General features: G+C 41.9%; 1 protein-coding gene across 4 annotated transcripts in view; it reads right to left on the reverse strand.

Annotated features, from left to right (window-relative positions):
• LOC141110884 (germ cell-specific gene 1-like protein) overlaps positions 1-18,374 on the reverse strand; it is a 131,357-nt gene that overhangs the window by 23,746 nt on the left and 89,237 nt on the right. For 3 of the 4 annotated variants that reach the window (XM_073602633.1, XM_073602634.1, XM_073602635.1), the window contains one exon: positions 5,233-6,010. The exons of the other annotated variant lie outside the window; for it this stretch is intronic. In XM_073602633.1, coding sequence (XP_073458734.1) covers positions 5,233-5,557 — 325 coding nt within the window. In that variant the 5' untranslated portion in view covers positions 5,558-6,010. The remainder of the gene's footprint in view (positions 1-5,232; positions 6,011-18,374) is intronic. 4 annotated transcript variants of the gene reach the window in all.

Below are 18,374 nucleotides of genomic sequence, written 5' to 3' on the forward strand. Positions count from 1 at the left end.
TCACCTCACTTCCTGTCATTGGGACAGGAAGCAATGAACTTCCAAAAAAACCTACAGAAGTTCTAATTCCTTTCCAATTTAATAAAAAAAAAAATCTGTAGTCTGTGTAATTTAAGAATTTATGTCCAGCAATAGATTTGCTGACCGTTTTCCTTTTTGTCAAATGTTTCACATGCTGCTCCAGGCAAGATCAGGCTCCACATTCCATATTCACATCTCACAGTTAGTGACCGCGATATTGTGTCAATCTCGCCGCTGTTATCGGCGACATTTCACACCTGGGGACACATGGGGACAAGGTGCTTTGGGGTGGGGGGGCCGCAGGGCGCCCCCCTGACCCAAAGCACCCACTCCCCATGTTGAGGGCATGTGGCCTGGTATGGTTCAGGAGGGGGGGTCGCTCGCTCATACCCACCCCCTTTCCTGACCGGCCGGGCTGCATGCTCGGATAAGGGTCAGGTATGGATTTTGAGGGGACCCCCACGCCGTTTTTTTGGCGTAGGGGGTTCCCCTTAAAATCCATACCAGACCTAAGGGCCTGGTATGCCCCTGGGGGGAACCCATGCCGTTTTTAAATTTAAAATTTGGCGTGGCATTCCCCCTCATGATTCATACCAGACAGCTGTCAGCAATGCCTGTCCCTCATCGCGAAAGGAAAAAACAGTTTTCCTTTCCCGATGAGCGCGCCAGCGCAAGATGCACAGTACCCTGTTGCCCGAGAACCAGCGCTGGATCGCGCTGGAAACACATTCTCGCATTCAGGTACTATCAGGAGCTGGCTCGGCTCATCTCCACTGAAGTAATCAAGTGTATAAGCAATGCAGTGTATAGCCAGCTTAAGGAGGGAAATTTATGCTAACATGAGAGAGAGTCAGAAAAGGAAAATGACAATAATTATTAGACAACAATTTTCCACATTTCTGGCTTATCTCATGTCAGCATACTTAAAGTGGATGTAAACCCACTCTCATCCTTTCTAAACTGCTGCCATCGTGGTTATCTATAAGGATATACATGCCTCCTGCATGTATCTTTACCTGTCAAATGTCTCCCCTCTGACTGTTATGAGGCCCAAAAAACTGCATATTCTGTGGGTGGGTCTGTTGTCTGGAGCTCGGTGGGTGAAGTTGTGATGTCATTAGACTCCCCGCCCACCTCTACACTCCCCTTGTCAACATGAATTTTCTCCTGTGTATTTCTAACACTGAACTTCTGCTATGATCTCTAACATCCAGTCAAAACCCAGAAAAGTCACCACATGACTTCAGCATGCCCAATCATGCTGAGGTGTGGAGCAGACAATCCTTGCAGAGCTGGAGAAGAAAGGAGGTGGGGATGAGAATTACACACAATGCCTCTCTAAGGCTTGTGCATGAGATATGTAAATCACCTGTCACTCACAGCAGGGGGGGGGGGGAGAACTGAACTGGTATTTCTCTGTCTGTCAGTTTTTATCTCACTGAAAAAAGATAAGAGGATTGCTCAGATCTGGATTAACTCTTTGTGGCAAGACTGGGCACAGATGACATACAATCCTATACTGTACAAGTTACAAGCCTTAATTTAAAAAAAAAAAAAATGGGTTTACATCCACTTTAAGAGAAACTTTCCAATGATGCAAAAGGTTTGATTCTGAGACAAAAGCACAGAGAGAATAGAAGAATCAAAGGACTGAAACAGGTCTACTTCCCCATCTACCGTGAAATGCCAAATAAAAATGTGGGGTGCACCTCAACTAGATGCCCTACATGCAATGTTTGCTGAAACCTTGGCATAGAAGGCCTAAAATGCTGCCTCACCTCTCTTTGTACGAGCCATCTTTTCTTAAGATGGTGGATGGTCTGAGGGTGCATTTTCCAGCTAAATCCAATATATGTTTGTTCTGGGCGAGGCTGCCTCTCTTTTTTTGGCCCCCTATGCTGGATGAAGTGTCTGTCCAACTTCCTGGAGTCCCTTCTCCTTGCCAATTACTTTGATATCAGTTGGACCAAATCCATTGTTGTCAAAGGCAGTTCTACTGAAGAAGACTCTTGCAGGTTGAATACTGGAAGGACTGACTCCAAGGCCAAAAGAAATGGGTAAGAAAGCTGCACTACAGCAAGAGCCACCAAGCCAAACATTTAGGGAAAGCACTGCTCTCTTCTCAATAGTATTTCTCATTAAGTGGATTTACCGCCAGCAAGGGAGCCTACAGGACACTAAACTTGGATGGAATGGTAGGGTTACTTCTGGAATGTTTTTTTTTAAAAAGGTATCTATAGGCAATGTCCAAAGTGATGTCCCTCCAAAGAGGAGAAATGTATACTTTACTATGAGGCTGTCCTAAGGGGTCAAAAGGGCTGAGCAGACCTACGCTGACATGGGGTGAGCCAGGAAGGGTTTTTTAAATAAACCTGTTTTGACCTCTGCAAATGCTAGTTGTCTGGCTGTGATGGCGACTCCAATACTTTGAGTCTTTGAGCTGGAAAAATATGCAGCTTAGGTGCTCTGACCTAATTTGCTGTACTCTCGTTCCAGGCTTAATTTGTGATCATACTGAATCCTGGGCAAAATAAATCAAAAATTTCCCTTTCCTTTCCATTATATCATCTGCTCTGCGAGTCTCTAGTAGCCTTATTTTGGACATATCATTATTCAAACAGTATGAACTGTGTGGATATAATTCATTTTTTAATTTTTAGGTTTTACATTAAATTTGACAAACTAATCCGCATTTGACTAAAGGTTTGACTGGGACCATCAAAGAGTTCTGTATTAGATACACGGGAGCCCTGATCATATTTTCACCATAGCCGTATTTAGTAATGCCTCTGGTTATGGATAGCTCATTGATATACTTCACACCATGTTAAGGAGAGAATCTCACAGCTGGCAAATTTCATAAGAGGTATGTGTGACATTAGCAATGCAATGCAAAGTAGTTTGTGTTCAGACTTTAATATTTAGGTGAATCATAAAAATCCACACTTTACATCCATAGGATATATGTCAGCAGCATTAAGAAATAACATTATTTTTGGCTACCATGAACACAAACTACTGCCCCCCAATCTCCCAGGAGGGGCAGCCTGGATCACATTACAGACTGCAGAGTCTATTATTTTCAGTCAGATAGCTCAGCCAGGAACAGAGGAAGCAATGCTTGCATCCTTACTAATAAATGACAGTTTTCCCATTTATATAAGATACAGTATTTGCAAATAAAAAAGAAACATTTGCTGTACGTTAAAGTAGAACTATAGGCAAATAAAAAAAAAATATTTAGAACCACTTTTTTAAAACTAATTATAGTTCATATTTTATAGCAAACATCAGTCCCTGTGAAAACTTCACTCTCTCAATCAACTTTGACTATTTTAAGCATTATGTTGCTAGCATTAGTAAATCATATTTACTTGTAGGAAAGTATATCATATTTACGTGTTTTAACCACTTTTTAAACATTTCTTTAGTTACTTCCTGGTTTCAATGCCTAGGCAGATGATGTCATACATCCCAGGAGACTTCAGTAGGGGAAGAAGGGCTTTTTCAGCTAAGCTCATCCTTCTGCCTTAATGCCTGAGCTAAGGACAGGTGGATTCCAGTAAGTAAATGCTACATGAATCATTTGCCCTTACTCTTTTATTGGTCAAACGAGATGGACTTGTGTCTTTTTTTTTAACCTGACTAACTATGTAACTCAAGATTGCCGCAGCCAAAAATGCTAGGGGGTGTTTGCCAAAGAGATTTCTCAACAAAATAAAACATGGGTAGATGGGGGAGTTGTTTTAAATATTAAAATGAATTGAATAGCATTTTTTATTTTTGGTTTGTGGTGCTCAGATGCAGTGTAGTGCCACTTTAAGGCTGGGTTCACACTATGTGCGGCCACAGGGCAGAGCAGGGGGTCCAGTGCGCCCCCCTTTACCATTTCAGGTCTGAATTTTTGCCTGAATTTGACCTGAAACGGAGCCAAAGATGCACAGGACCCTTCTGCTGTGCGCACCTCGGCCATCCCAGGGATGTGTGAACCGGCTCTATTGAGAGCCAGTCACACTCTCCTGTCATGCAAATTGGATGCAGAGAAAAAATCTGCATCCAATTCGCATAAGTGTGAATCCAGCCTAATGCCCCATACACACGATCGGACATTCCGACAACAAAATCCATGGATTTTTTCCGACGGATGTTGGCTCAAACTTGTCTTGAATACACACGGTCATACAAATCTTGTCGGAAATTGCCAATGGCTGAGAGCGCTGATCGGGAGCCGTTTGGCAAATCTTTTTCGGTCATGAGCTGTAAACAGAAGTGGCTGAATGGCCGGCTTCTGTCCAACTGGCTGTCATACACACGGGCCGAATGTCGGCCAGTTTCTACTGAATGGCCAATACCGGCTGACGTTTGGCCCGTGTGTACTAGGCTTAAGGGGCAAGGTTATGAGCGTTTTCATCACTAATTACCCTCCCACTCACTGCCAATCAGTGATGGGACTGCACCCAGCTCCACCCACACGCATTGTGACTGACAGCATGGTGCTGACGATCTTGCCTGTTTTGAACAGTTAGGCAGGCTATCGACGGTGCAAATTTCTTTCTTGCAACCATGGGTCGCAGCTGCTAGCGATAACCGTACGTGAATCCGGCAGGCTGGTTGTACCCAAGTTGGTTCGATCGATCAACTTAGTACATTCAGCCTGCCCACACACGGTTCGAATCTCAGACCGTCTCCTGCTGAGCTGGTCGAGATTCGAACTATCTATTGCCAGCCTTAGAGTGGCTCTTGTGTCATTAGGTAAATATTAGTCATTAGGATATAGGGCACCCTCATTGGTCCCTTTTTCCAGCTCTAGACAGGTAGGATCATGATGCTTTGCAAACAGTTCAGTTGTCTATTTGCCATTTCTTGATTAATTCTTCTCTATGGGTATTTCAATGCCTAAGGTATTGCAATACACAATGAGCATCATGTTTAATAGTCTCTTCAGAAGGGGACACCAGTGTAAACTAGCTCTTAGTGTCCAATCAACTGGTTTGGGGTATGTTTTGACCCAATGATTTTGACCTAAGTAGGCTTCTACTGCAATGGAGTTTGGTATGTGGCTATGCTGTCTATCAGGGGTGTCCAGCTGCACAGAACTTTCAACCTTTTTATAGGTTATACAGTTCTCATTCATATATTTCAACTGTGTATTTAGTTAATTTCCTAGAGTTTAGCCTTGAACATTATAACGTGAAAGGGTTCTTTACTTACCCCCCTGGTGTTTTTCACAAGAGAACCAGAAACCAGTGTGAAAGTACTTAAAGGCGTACTTGTCGTCTCCTGTCTCCCAGTTATAGTGAACAACATTCTGATCCATCGTTCCATTGACATCAGTTACATCGCTGTTGGTGGTGGTGCTGTTTATTGTCAGCACTTGGCAGTTCTTTTTCTTCACAGCTGATAGACATGGTGGCTTCACCACTTTGTGTGTCCCTTCGCACCAGTAACTGGTAAAAAAGGCCGTCACTGAGAAGCTGAGAGCCAGCAGATTCAGGATCACAGAAAGTAAAGATCTGTTTCTCCTGCTTAGTTCCATATTGGTTTTCAAAATGGTTTACTTTATGTCCAAAGTTACCTTGACCATTAAAAAGTATGCAGAAGGGTATATCTGGGTTGTCTTCTTTTATCATATGTTACCAGTTTTTACTTTGTTAGTTTATTGTTTCTTTTAGTAAGATCACGCTGATTGTCATGTTCCTTTTAAGAATTGCGTTTTTTTGTATTAGTAATCTGTTAATTTGGTTAATATATATTCTGCAATAATATTTTGATCATAGTTGAAAAATTATGCTGTATATTCATTTGCTGTAAGGTATTAAAAATACAAAAACTATAGAGAATAAAAATTTCTATCTTGATGTAAAAAAATGTGTCACGTCACGCATCGATGTTAAACAGCTTGACTTGAAGCCACGGTCATTCTGTGCTTTACGAGTGCAGGTATTCAGTGGGTATTGGCGGTGAAAGTCCCGGCTCCTATATTATCTTTCTGAAATAGATCCATATATAAAAAAATAGTGTTTCAAATAAAATATGTTATATAAATACATTTTTTTAAATCATATATATCCATTAAAATATAGGCGCAGGCCATATTTATTTTATAAGCAGTCCTAGATTTGTCAAAACAGACCCAGGTTCTGGTGGCCCATACTAAATTGCCCCCAAATTGGTGAAGGTAGGTTAATATGTATATACAGCCAAAAGGCCTGTCAGGTTTGTTATTTTTATTTAAAATGTTTTGTAACATGTCTTTTTAGCTCTTATTGTTAGCTTTTTAGGATATTTTAATGACAAAATTTGTAATAAACAATGTTTGTTTATAATTTTTTGTAAAGTCTTTGATGGTACCAAGAAAGTCCACGTGCCTCAAAATTCTTTCCCTTGTAAAATATTTTGTAGTTTTCCCCCATCAGGGAGAGTTCCCTTAACTTCCTGTCCCAAAAACACAAAACAAAAAGTAAGAGGAATCTCTTCAAAGCAAGGGGAAATATCCTTTTAGACAATAGTCACTGGAATATGTCTCCCCATTGCTGACAATGGAAAAATTTTGTATTTTCCACCACTTTCTTTAATGAATACAATTGACATCAGAACAAATAATTACACCAATTTACGGTTTTGTGTCTTTGTCATTATTTTAAAACTTAGCTATGAATAAGCACCTGCTATAATGGTGTGAAACACGTTAGCGGTTTTATCCTTGCTGCATGGATTTATTATAATAAAGAAATCGTTTTCTTTGGAGTGCGGCCATCCGGACCTTTTTGTTAAATTTTTGCATATGGTTGCATATTGAGCCGCACCCACAGCTGGAGAAGGGAGAGATCATTAGGAAGTAGATACCGCGGATTCTTAATTTTGTTTCAGTTGTTGTGTCCGGATTTGTATGCTCATACATACCTGCTCGGTGTCCTGACTCCTATACTCTTGTTATATTTTGGTTCGCATGAACTACATCATATCGGCTCCCTCAAAGACTTACAATTATGGAAAGATCCCAGTCCGCCCCTGCAGCATCAGAGGACTCTCACAGCTCCAGCAGATAATCCCCTCCGATTTGAACAGACCCAACACATGATACAATCACAGGATGATAGTGAGACATCCTTACAACAATCATTTCGGAAGGAAGAAAATCTCATAGCCAAAGAAATCAGAGCCTTTTGGGACATCAAGATGCTTACTGAATATCTCACCTTGGAACACATACATCGGGGTCTCCGCATCAAAAAATTCCCCACATTTGATCTGTTTAATGATGATCTAAAAACAGAATGGACAGATACGCTATCCGCATGTTCCTTCAAACTAATCGGGATCATCCACAAAATGAGGGATGCTCTTACCAGATTTTGGCCCCTGCTTACTGCAGACAGTTCAATTAGTAAACATATCAAACCATATCCTGACGTTTCATTGTGCTCCCTCTATTGGGGACCATTTGATAACTAGTAATCATTCACCCAAAATTCTTTTATTGATGTTGGTACCTTTCCTTGTGGAAGGTGTGATGTTTGTATTTTCATTTCCAACTCTCGGGAAGTTATTCTTCCTAATGGTTTGACCCATGTTATTAGACACACAGTAACATGTAAAATTGTCGGGATCGTGTACTTAGCCATCTGCCGATGTGGTTGTTACTATGTCAGCAAGACTAAGCGACCCTTCTATAAACGTATTCGAGATCATGTCAAACCACTCTACAAACGATTAACTACCACTGCAATTAACAGGCATATTGGATCACAGCACGATTTTGACTCTAGTGAGATCAGCTTCGCTGCTCTGGAGCATGTACCCAGGGGTGGCGGAATTGATACCACACTGCTCCAATTAGAAACTAAATGGATTCATAACCTGGACGCAACAAAGTTTCCAGGGTTAAATGAATACATCAGTTTTAAGTCATTTTTGTAATTCTGGTTTACATTTTTGCATTTCTAACATTTAATTGAGGTATTGTCATTGTCCCTTTTTCCATCTGGACCACTTAATTTCTCTCCCTATGTCTTCTCTCCCCTAGTTCACCACCATGAATCCAAGACTGGGTGTTTATCTGTATCACCTGTTATTTTTATCTCACTACTACTTTTGTTGTAATATATTTGTAACTGGTCTTCACGTTTGTGTTCAACCTGTTATTCATGTATTTAATATAGTTGTTCATAGCAAAATCTTGGTTATTGTTTGATAGCATGCCATGGCTTTCTCATGTGAGAGGGAGGGGGTGGATCCCTGACCTATCAGGGGTGTGTGGATTGTGGCGATCGGATTGGCCCCCTCTTCATTTCCCACATTGTCTTCCCTTTGGCCCTAGGGTTGGTTTCTCTTCCCGAGTACCAGCCCGCCCCCTGACCTCTGCTCTTGCATTGGCCCCCCAATTCCATGCTCTATCGCACGGCGGAATCCACCAGCCCCTTTGGTAGGCGTGTCCAGCCATGCCATTGGTCTGTGGCAGCTCTCCTCCAATGACGTGATCTGCGTCATGTGAGGTTCGCACCACGTGACACGGGTGTCCTTCAGCATGGCCTCATGGTACTTGTATGCCTATGATGCCATGACGGACGCATGCGCAGACGTCCCTTCTGTCCGCTCCTGATTGGTGAAGCAGTACGCTGATCGGGTGGGAGCTTTCACCTTGCTGGACTCCAGGGGAGCCTCACAATCCGTTTATCGTTCATCGGTATGTTTTTCCACTCATTCTTACTGGCGGTTTCTTTTCCCATCATTCTCTATATTATTATATTTTCTCCTGCTCTCTAGGGGGGTTTCACCTACCTCAGTGACAGGCTTCGATTGCTTTACTGACACTCTCAGCCTGCTTCCATTCCAGCTGGGTGATGACCTCACTCTGATGTAGGATCCCATTACACACACCTTCTCTTCTATGGGTGTGTGTTATGGAGATTTAGCCTTCGTGGCATCTTACCAGACTATTTTCATTTATAATTATTTTTTTTGTATTTTTTATTTTCAGAAATTTACATATAAAAAAATCCTTCTTACGTTTCTCTTTTTTTCTCTTTTAGTCCACCAGTATTTCACTGTGATTGATCCATCACTCGCTGTGGTTACCATTGATAAAAAAACTCTTGGCGCCCCTGTTTCTATATAGATTTTAATTTATACGTTGTGAGTACTGAGGCTATGCTAGCCCACACTTTGGGATAATATATCCCATTTTTTGTCCCCCTATATCATAGTTATATATATATTTTTTCTCATATGATAGGTCTTTATTAGCCCTATGCAGCCACAATTATTTGCAGCATCTGTTTGCTGATTCTCCAGGGGGACCTGGTGCCTCATCTGCTCTCGGGGATCTCCGGGTAGGTATTGGGGGGTGGATGTGTGGGGGGGGGTTATCCATTGTGGGGAGCCTTCTAAGCCATGCCATGCTCTCAAAATTTTAATAAAATTGTGTTTATGTTCTGTTATGATTATTTTTGTGTTGATTATTTTCTAAAGATATATATTGTGTGTCTTTTATAGAGTCCACATACTTATACAGGTCTCTAATATCACTTCCTCTGAAGAAGCCAATGTTTTGGTGAAACATGTAGGGATTCATTGCCTGTCTTAGTAGTTGGCCTCTTAACATTCTTGGCCATTTTTGTATGTAAAATTTGCTCCATGATTGTTAACACACCTGTGTTTGTGTATGTATTCTATGTATAGATTTTTTGTATTAATAAAATATTATATATTTTTTATCCATTAGTGTAAGCTATACGTTCTTAGGCACCGTTATAATCCCTGCTCTCTATCCTTCCATATTTTGCCAATAAAAAATAGGGATGAGGTGCCATATACCCTGAGAACTTTCCAGCCATACCCCATTTTTTCTAATCAGGATCATCATTAATTCAAAGTCAAAAGACCTGGAACGCCTACAGGGCGATATTACCAATATTCAGAAAGATTTGATGGACGAACAAAATCATTATAGATTTGGGGAGTTTGACGAGCGACTTAATCGCAAGCTAGATAAATTGGAAAGAGAGGTTATGGCGGGGAAGCAGGATAAAATGCACAGAGATAAAGTGGACTATGAAAGTAATACTGTCTATTCATGAAAGAAACCTGTATATACCCAGCCACGTCGGCATCGCACTAACAAACGGGTCAGCTTCTCAGATTTAGAAGCTGAGTCAGCCAATGACACTTTAGCTGTCACTAATTCTGACTCATCGCCAGAAGCTTCGGGAAACCAGGGAGCTGGCAAACGCAATCCGAATCCACAGACTTTAAACAAAGGAGCCAGAAGCTCCACCAAGAAAAAGAGAAGAGACGGAAGGGGACAAGAAGGGGAGGAAGGAGACACCGCCAACGGAAGCAGATATCAGTTGCGGAACCGCCATTAACAACACAGGCTAATGTTCTGAATTTGTCTAAGAGAGCCATGAAGGACATTGAAGTGTCTCTTTTGTCACGTGGACTAAACTTTTGCCCGATCAAACAATTTGATCTTTTTGGCACAGTTTTAGATGTTAACAGATTGGTCCGCTCTCTGACACTCAGAAAGCATTACTAGGGAGAATGTGATCCAATTCCTACTTGTGGTGATTTGGTGGTGGGTGAGTCTCCTCTTTCGTGTCAGTTTTCCTCCCCTTCCTTGTCTCCTTCTTCACCTTCTGTTTTTTCTGCTTCCTACCTTTCTTCCCCACATCTGTTTCCTAAAGTTTGTACACTAGAGGGTTTCATTGATCTGACAGCAGAGTCCAGTCCTTGCCATGATGAACAAACAGCGTTAGCTGGTGGTATACCATTTAAGATAAGATCTGATTTTTATGCCATTAATTCACGCGGCAAGGATATGGACACTACAGAAATTAGTTGAGGGGTATTTAGTTAATTTAGCGAAGAAATATTCCACTTAATGTTCAATTAACAACCTTACTATTGAAGAAAAGAAAGCCATTAAAACCCTTAAGGATGACAACAGCGTTGTAATCAGAAATGCTGACAAGGGTGGGCTAATAGTGGTCATGGACACCATAGACTACAGGAATGAAGCCATCCGTCAGCTTTCTGATTCCAGCACCTATGTTCATCTTAGAGGTGATCCAACACAGCCTTATAAAAAAGAATTAACATCATTATTGGAAAGGGGAGTCAGAATAGAAAAGAAATGAACATGTTTTTGCCAGAATATCCTATTATGCCAATATTTCATTTCTTGCCTAAAGTCCACAAAGGGTGTAATCCCTTAACAGGCAGACCCATAGTGGCAGGTATAGGTTCTTTGAACGAACGATTAGGTCAATGGATTGACCATCAATTACAGCCACTTGTTATGGTTATTTAAGGGATACTAAGCAATCGCTAATCCAATTAAACAAGTTCAAATGGAGACATGGGTATAGCTGGGTAACATGTGATGTCACCAGTCTATACTCATGCATTCCTCACTCACTAGGACTACAGGTCCTTCTTTTCTGTCCAAATTCAATGGATACTCCTTGGCACATCAGGAATTTATTCTTCTCAGCCTGGAATATCTTCTCACACACAATTTTTTCGTGTTCGATGGGGACTACTATCTGCAGAGATGTTGGGCCTCTATGGGAGCCTGTTTTTCCCCATCCCTGGCCAATCTATACATGGGATGGTGGGAGAGGTCCCGCATCTTTGCATGTGGTAGTCCCCTTCGAGCAAATACACTATTTTATGGTCGCTACATAGATGACCTGATACTTATATTTTCAGAAGAAGCTGATAGTTTGGAAGAGTTGTTGGCTTATTTAAATGACAATGGCCTTAATTTGAAGTTTACAGGACATAAGAGTCCTTATCACCAGCCTTTTCAAAAAATCTACAGCAGGGAATACACTTTTACGACCAGACTCTAACCATCCAAAACATACCCTGCGGGGTATACCAGTGGGCCAATTTTTGCATCTCAAACGAATTTGCAGAAATGATAAAGAATACACACACGAATCAAAAATCATGTTTTCTCGTTTTAAGGAAAGGGGTTATTCTGACTCCATACTAAACAGAGTGATTAATATCGCTAACAAAACACCAAGAGAAAAATTGCTGCAAGAAAATCCTGATAAGAAGAAGATCAATAGGGGAAACAAGGGACCCAAAAGTAATTTATCTGCCTTTTCCTCCACACCGATTTTCTCTACTCCGTCTAGTATGGAATTTTATAAAATCAGGAACATTGTCTCTAAACACTTACCGTATTATTTAATGATCCGATTTATGCAAAGATTCTTGCTGATGGGGTTAATACTGTGTCTCGCAGAGCTCCCACATTAGGAGGCACTCTATTACCAAGTCTGTATACCAGTAAGTGCCCTAGTAGACATTGGTTGCAATTTAAAGGCACATTTGGATGTGGACACAATGGTTGTCCTTGTTGCCCCCACATTTTCAGAGGTGACATGGTTCAAGCGACCGCTATTAACAAACAGTCAAACATAACCACATTTGTTAATTTGTGGTGATGTTTTGTTAACACGAGGTATCTGGTCTACATTGTAACATGCCAATCGTGTCATATACAATATGTTGGGTGTACTAAACACAGATTGCGTGATCGCTTGTACGATCATTTGTATGACATTCAGAAAGGCCATAATAATGTAGCCAATCATTGGAATTTGGTATACCAGAAAAACACTTCAAGTTTAGTGATCCAGGTTGTTGAGAAGATATCTTTGCCAGTCAGAGGAGGGGACAAATTCAGAATATTATGTAAAAGAGAAGTATACTGGATCTTATTTTTTAACACCAGAAAACCGGGGGGAATGAATCATGAATAGGACATTCCCATTTTTATAAGTAATAATGGGTATACTTCTTAGATTTTAATGTTATTGTACTCAGTTGTGAATTTGGAGGCTTTTAACCACATGCCGACCAGCCGCCGCAGTTGTACTGCGGCAGAATGGCACGGCTGGGCGAAACGACGTTATGTAACGTAGCTTCACCCTGTGGCCACTAGGGGGCGCACTCGGCCCCTGAGCCGATGCGAGTGCCTGGTGGTCTCGATCACCGCCAGGCTCCCGCGATCGCCGCTGAAACACGGAGAACCGGGAACTGTGTGTGTAAACACACAGTTTCCGGTTCTCTGAGGGGAGAACAGACAGATCATCTGTTCATACAGAGTATGAACAGACGATCTGATATCTTCCCTGCACAGTCCCCATCCCCCTTCAGTTAGAACACAAACTAGGACACACTTAACCCCTTCACTGCCCCCTAGTGTTAACCCCTTCACTGCCAGTGACATTTTTACAGTAATCAATGCATTTTTAATCGCACTGATCGCTGTATTAATGCCAGTGGTCCCAAAAATGTGTCAAAATTGTCCGATGTGTCCGCCATAATGTCACAGTCATGATAAAAATCGCACATCACCATTACTAGTAAAAAAGAAAATTAATAATAAAAATGCTATAAATCTATCCCCTATTTTGTGGACGCTATAACTTTTGCGCAAACCAAACAATATACACTTATTGCGATTTTTTTTTTTTTTTTACCAAAAATATGTAGAATACAAATCGACCTAAACTGAGGAAAAAAATAGTTTTTTTATATATTTTGGGGGGATATTTATTATAGCAAAAAGTAAAAAATAATGCATTTTTTCAAAATTGTCCCTTTTTTTTGTTTAAAGTGCAAAAAATTGCAGAGGTGATCAAATACCGCCAAAAGAAAGCTCTATTTGTGGGAAAAAAAAGACGTCAACTTTGTTTGGGTGCAACGTCACACAACCGCGCAATTATCAGTTAAAGCAATGCAGTGCGAATCGCAAAGGGGGTGTGGTCAGGAAGGGGGTAAAATCTTCCCGGGCTAAAGCGGTTAATTATCTACAATAACCGTATGTTGGAGAGTAGCATGCTGTCAGCCAATGACATCTGACTGAAAGACATCTAAACAGTTGGTATGGGGTTATATAGAATGTCTATTAAGCAACCCTGTTATATTAATTTTGGATGGGACAGACAGATAAATGGTTTCCAAAAGATCAGATAGAATGTTTCTATATATATGTCTTTGACAGTTTCTTCCTGACATGATCACGTCTTTCTGCTTCCTTGCATGTGTATTCATTCTTTCTAGAGTTTATGTTGCAATATGTGTGTTTGATAGGTGATCTTGATGTCTGCAGGAGATATTTTGCATATATGTACCTAACTGATTAAATCATAACCATGAACATGTTGTTTGTGGCTGAAAGTTTGGTCTGCATGCAATTATCTGGTCTTTTTGTCATGGGGTTAATAGCAGTGTTTTCATGCTGTGCTGTGTGATGGGAATCCTGTCTGCCTGCAGGGTTTTTTGACAGAATTTGGGTTTACCTACCTGTGCATGCGCAAGAGCAATATTTATTTATATATTTTTCTTCCTATATACAGTATCTCACAAAAGTGAGTACATCCCTTACATTTTTGTAAATATTTTATTATATCTTTTCATGTGACAACACTGAAGAAATGACACTTTGCTACAATGTAAAGTAGTGAGTGTACAGCTTTTATAACAGTGTAAATTTGCTGTCCTCTCAAAATAACTCAACACATAGCCATCAATGTCTAAACCACTGGCAACAAGAGTGAGTACACCCCTAAGTGAAAATGTCCAAATTGGGCCCAAAGTGTCAATATTTTGTGTGGCCACCACTATTTTCCAGCTGCCTTAACTCTCTTGGTCATGGAGTTCACCAGTTGCCACTGGACTCCTCTTCCACTCCTGCATGACGATATCACGGAGCTGGTGAATGTTAGAGACCTTCTGTTTGAGGATGCCCCACGGATACTCAATAGGGTTTAGGTCTGGAAACATGCTTGGCCACTCCATCACCCTTACCCTCAGCTTCTTTAGCAAGGTAGTGGACATCTTGGAGGGATCATTATCATGTTGGAATACTGTCCTGCAGCCTAGTCTTTGAAGGGAGATGATCATGCTCTGCTTCAGTATGTCACACTACATGTTGGCATTCATAGTTCCCTCAATGAACTGTAGCTCCCCAGTGCCGGCAGCATTCATGCAGCCCCAGACCATGAAACTCCCATCACCATGCTTGACTGTAGGCAAGACACACACTTGTCTTTGTACTCCTCACCTGGTTGCCGCCACACACGCTTGACCTCATCAGACCACAGGACATGGTTTCAGTAATCCATGTCCTTAGTCTGCTTGTCTTCAGCAAACTGTTTGCGGGCTTTCTTGTGCATCATCTTTAGAAGAGGCTTCCTTCTGGGACGACAGCCATGCAGACCAATTTGAAGCAGTGTGCGGCGTATAGTCTGAGCACTGACAGGCTGACCCCCCACTCCTTCAACCTCTGCAGCAATACTGGCAGCACTCATGCGTCTATTACCTAAAGACAACCTCTGTATATGACGCTGAGCACGTGCACTCCACTTCTTTAGTCGACCATGGCGAGGACTGTTCTGAGTGGAACCTGTCCTGTTAAACCGCTGTATGTTTGTGGCCACTGTGCTGCAGCTCAGTTTCAGGGTCTTGGCAATCTTCTTATAGCCTAGGCCATCTTTATGTAGAGCAACAGTTCTTTTTTTCAGATCCTCTGAGAGTTCTTTGCCATGAGGTGCCATTTTGAACTTCCAGTGACCAGTATGAGAGCGTGAGAGCGATAACACCAAATTTAACACACCTGCTCCCCATTGACACCTGAGACCTTGTAACACTAAAGAGTCACATGACACCGGGGAGGGAAAATTACTAATTGGGCCCAATTTGGACATTTTCACTTAGAGGTGTACTCACTTTTGTTGCCAGCAGTTTAGACATTAATGGCTGTGTTTTGAGTTATTTTGAGGGGACAGCAAATTTACACTGTTATACATGCTGTACACTCACTACTTTACATTGTAGCAAAGTGTCATTTCTTCAGTGTTGTCACATGAAAAGATATAATGAAATATTTACAAAAATGTGAGGGGTGTACTCACTTTTGTGAGATACTGTATTTATATGTTTACATGAGAATTCTAATGCTAGGCATGCACAGGCATGCCTAGCACAACTCTGCAGGCATTTTTATCAAAGTACATATACATATATGCACACATATGTTTATGGAAAGTTTTTTTTTTGTTCTTAGAAGACTTTTTGAGTGGGATATTTTCCACCTGTTTGGTTTACTTATGTTAAGCATGCATCACCGTAACATTTTTGGTCTTTATATATCTTTCATGGGTTTGGCTTGTTTGTCTTTATTTTTGTCTGAAGAGTTAACCTTGTGATCATGTGAGAGAGAACCCCAGCTGACTTACCTTAAGACCTCTTTCACACTGAGGGGCTTTACAGGCGCTACAGCGCTAAAAATAGAGCCTGCATAGCGCCTAAAAAGAGCCTCTCCTGTCTCTCCAGTGTGAAAGCCCGAGTGGTGCACTGGCAGGACAGTAAAAAAAATTCCTGCAAGAAGCATCTTTGGAGCGGTGAAGGAACGTATATACCGCTCCTAAACCGCTCCTGCCCATTGAACTGAATGGGCACCGCTGTCGAACAGCTGCAGCGGTGCTTTGCGGGTAGGTTTTAACCCTTTTTCGGCTGCTAGCGGGGGTTAAAACCGACCCGCTAGCGACCGAAAACCCCCCGCAAAAACAACGGTAAAGTGCCGCTAAAAATAGCTGAAGCCCCAGTGTGAAAAGTGGCCTTATATCAACCGAGAGAATTGTGTCACCTGTAGTGGGCGTACACGATGCTTAATTACACCAATTTACGGTTTTGCCTGCTTGCATATATATGTCTTTGTCATTATTTTAAAACTTAGCTATGAATAAGCACCTGCTATAACGGTGTGAAATGCATTAGCTGTTTTATCCTTGCTGCATGGATTTATTATAACAATAAAGAAATCGTTTTCATTGGAGTGCGGCCATCCGGACCTTTTTGTTCAATTTTTGCATCAGAACAAATGATGTTTGCAGCAGACTGGGAGGATGAGCTCACAGTGCCTCTGATGAGTAGCTCAATGGACAGCTTGGAGACTTGGACCAATGGTAAAGCACCACTGGTCCAAGCTGTCCAAAAAAAATGCTGCAGTGGAAGCTCTCCTCTCACTGCAGTGTCATAGAAGGGGCAGGTGTCTATAAGACAAATGCTCCCTTCCAGCCCAGCCCTCTTAACTACAAAGAAAAAACATGGGTTTATGGGTATGAGGTTTACCCATAATCCCATGTTTTTCTCACACAGTTAAGAGGGAGAATCTGCTTCTGCTAAAAAGGTACCTTTTTTAATCAAGCTAAATAATATATATACATATACATAATAATAATATATATATATATATATATATATATATATATGTACATAATAATTTATTATTTATCTATTTACTGTGAAATTACTGGTTTGAAGTTATCCCGCGATGTCCATCCATCTTCAATCACAGTCCAGAGAAAAAAATGGAAAAACTCTGCCTCCATTGAAGGCGTCCCGCCTACTGCAGCCTTTTCGCCGTGATAGCTGTTGTTATATATAGTCAAGGGCGGGGCCACCCAGTGATGTAGCTGGTTGACCACGCCCCTTCTGACATAAAAGGGGGCGGGGTCACCCATTTAAGTCACCAGGTGGCCCCACCCTTGGCTATATAACAGCTGTCACCGCAAAAAGGCTGCAGTCAGCAGGTTGAAGTTACTGGTTTGAAGTTATCCCGCGATGTCCATTCATCTTCAATCACAGCACCGACAGTCCAGAGGAAAAAAATGGAAAAACTCTGCCTCCATTTAAGGCGTCCCGCCTACTGCTGCCTTTTCGCGGTGACAGCTGTTATATAGTCAAGGGAGGGGCCACCCAGTGATGTAGCTGGTTGACCCCGCCCCTTCTGACATAAGAGTTGGCGGGGTCACCCATTTATGTCACCAGGTGGCCCCACCCTTGGCTATATAACAGCTGTCACCGCAAAAAGGCTGCAGTCGGCGGGACATCTCCCATGGGGATGGAGCTTTTCAGTTTTTTGGGTTTTTTTCTCGGGACCATCGGCGCCATGATTGACGATGGATTTACATCGTGGAACACTTTTTTTTTAAAGTTAATAAAGGAATTGTCAAAAACTGTCTTCCGTCATTTTTACTTTTTTGGTGAATGGGTAAGGGTACAATGTACCCCTACCCATTCACATGGGGGGGCGCGATCTGGGGGCAAGGGTTGTGGGGATGAGGCCCTTGTGGGGATGAGGCCCTTGTCCCCATGGTGCTTTGGGGGGACCTCAAAGCACCCTCCCCATGTTGAGGGCATGTGGCCTGGTACGGTTCAGGAGGTGGGGCGCTCTCTCGTCCCTCCCTTTTCCTGCAGGTTGCATGCTTGGATAAGGGTCTGGTACGGATTTTGGGGGGGCCCCACGCTATTTTTTTGTAAATTTG

This window comes from Aquarana catesbeiana, linkage group LG10 (assembly GCF_042186555.1).
Source record: "Aquarana catesbeiana isolate 2022-GZ linkage group LG10, ASM4218655v1, whole genome shotgun sequence".
Taxonomy (NCBI): Eukaryota; Metazoa; Chordata; class Amphibia; order Anura; family Ranidae; genus Aquarana; species Aquarana catesbeiana.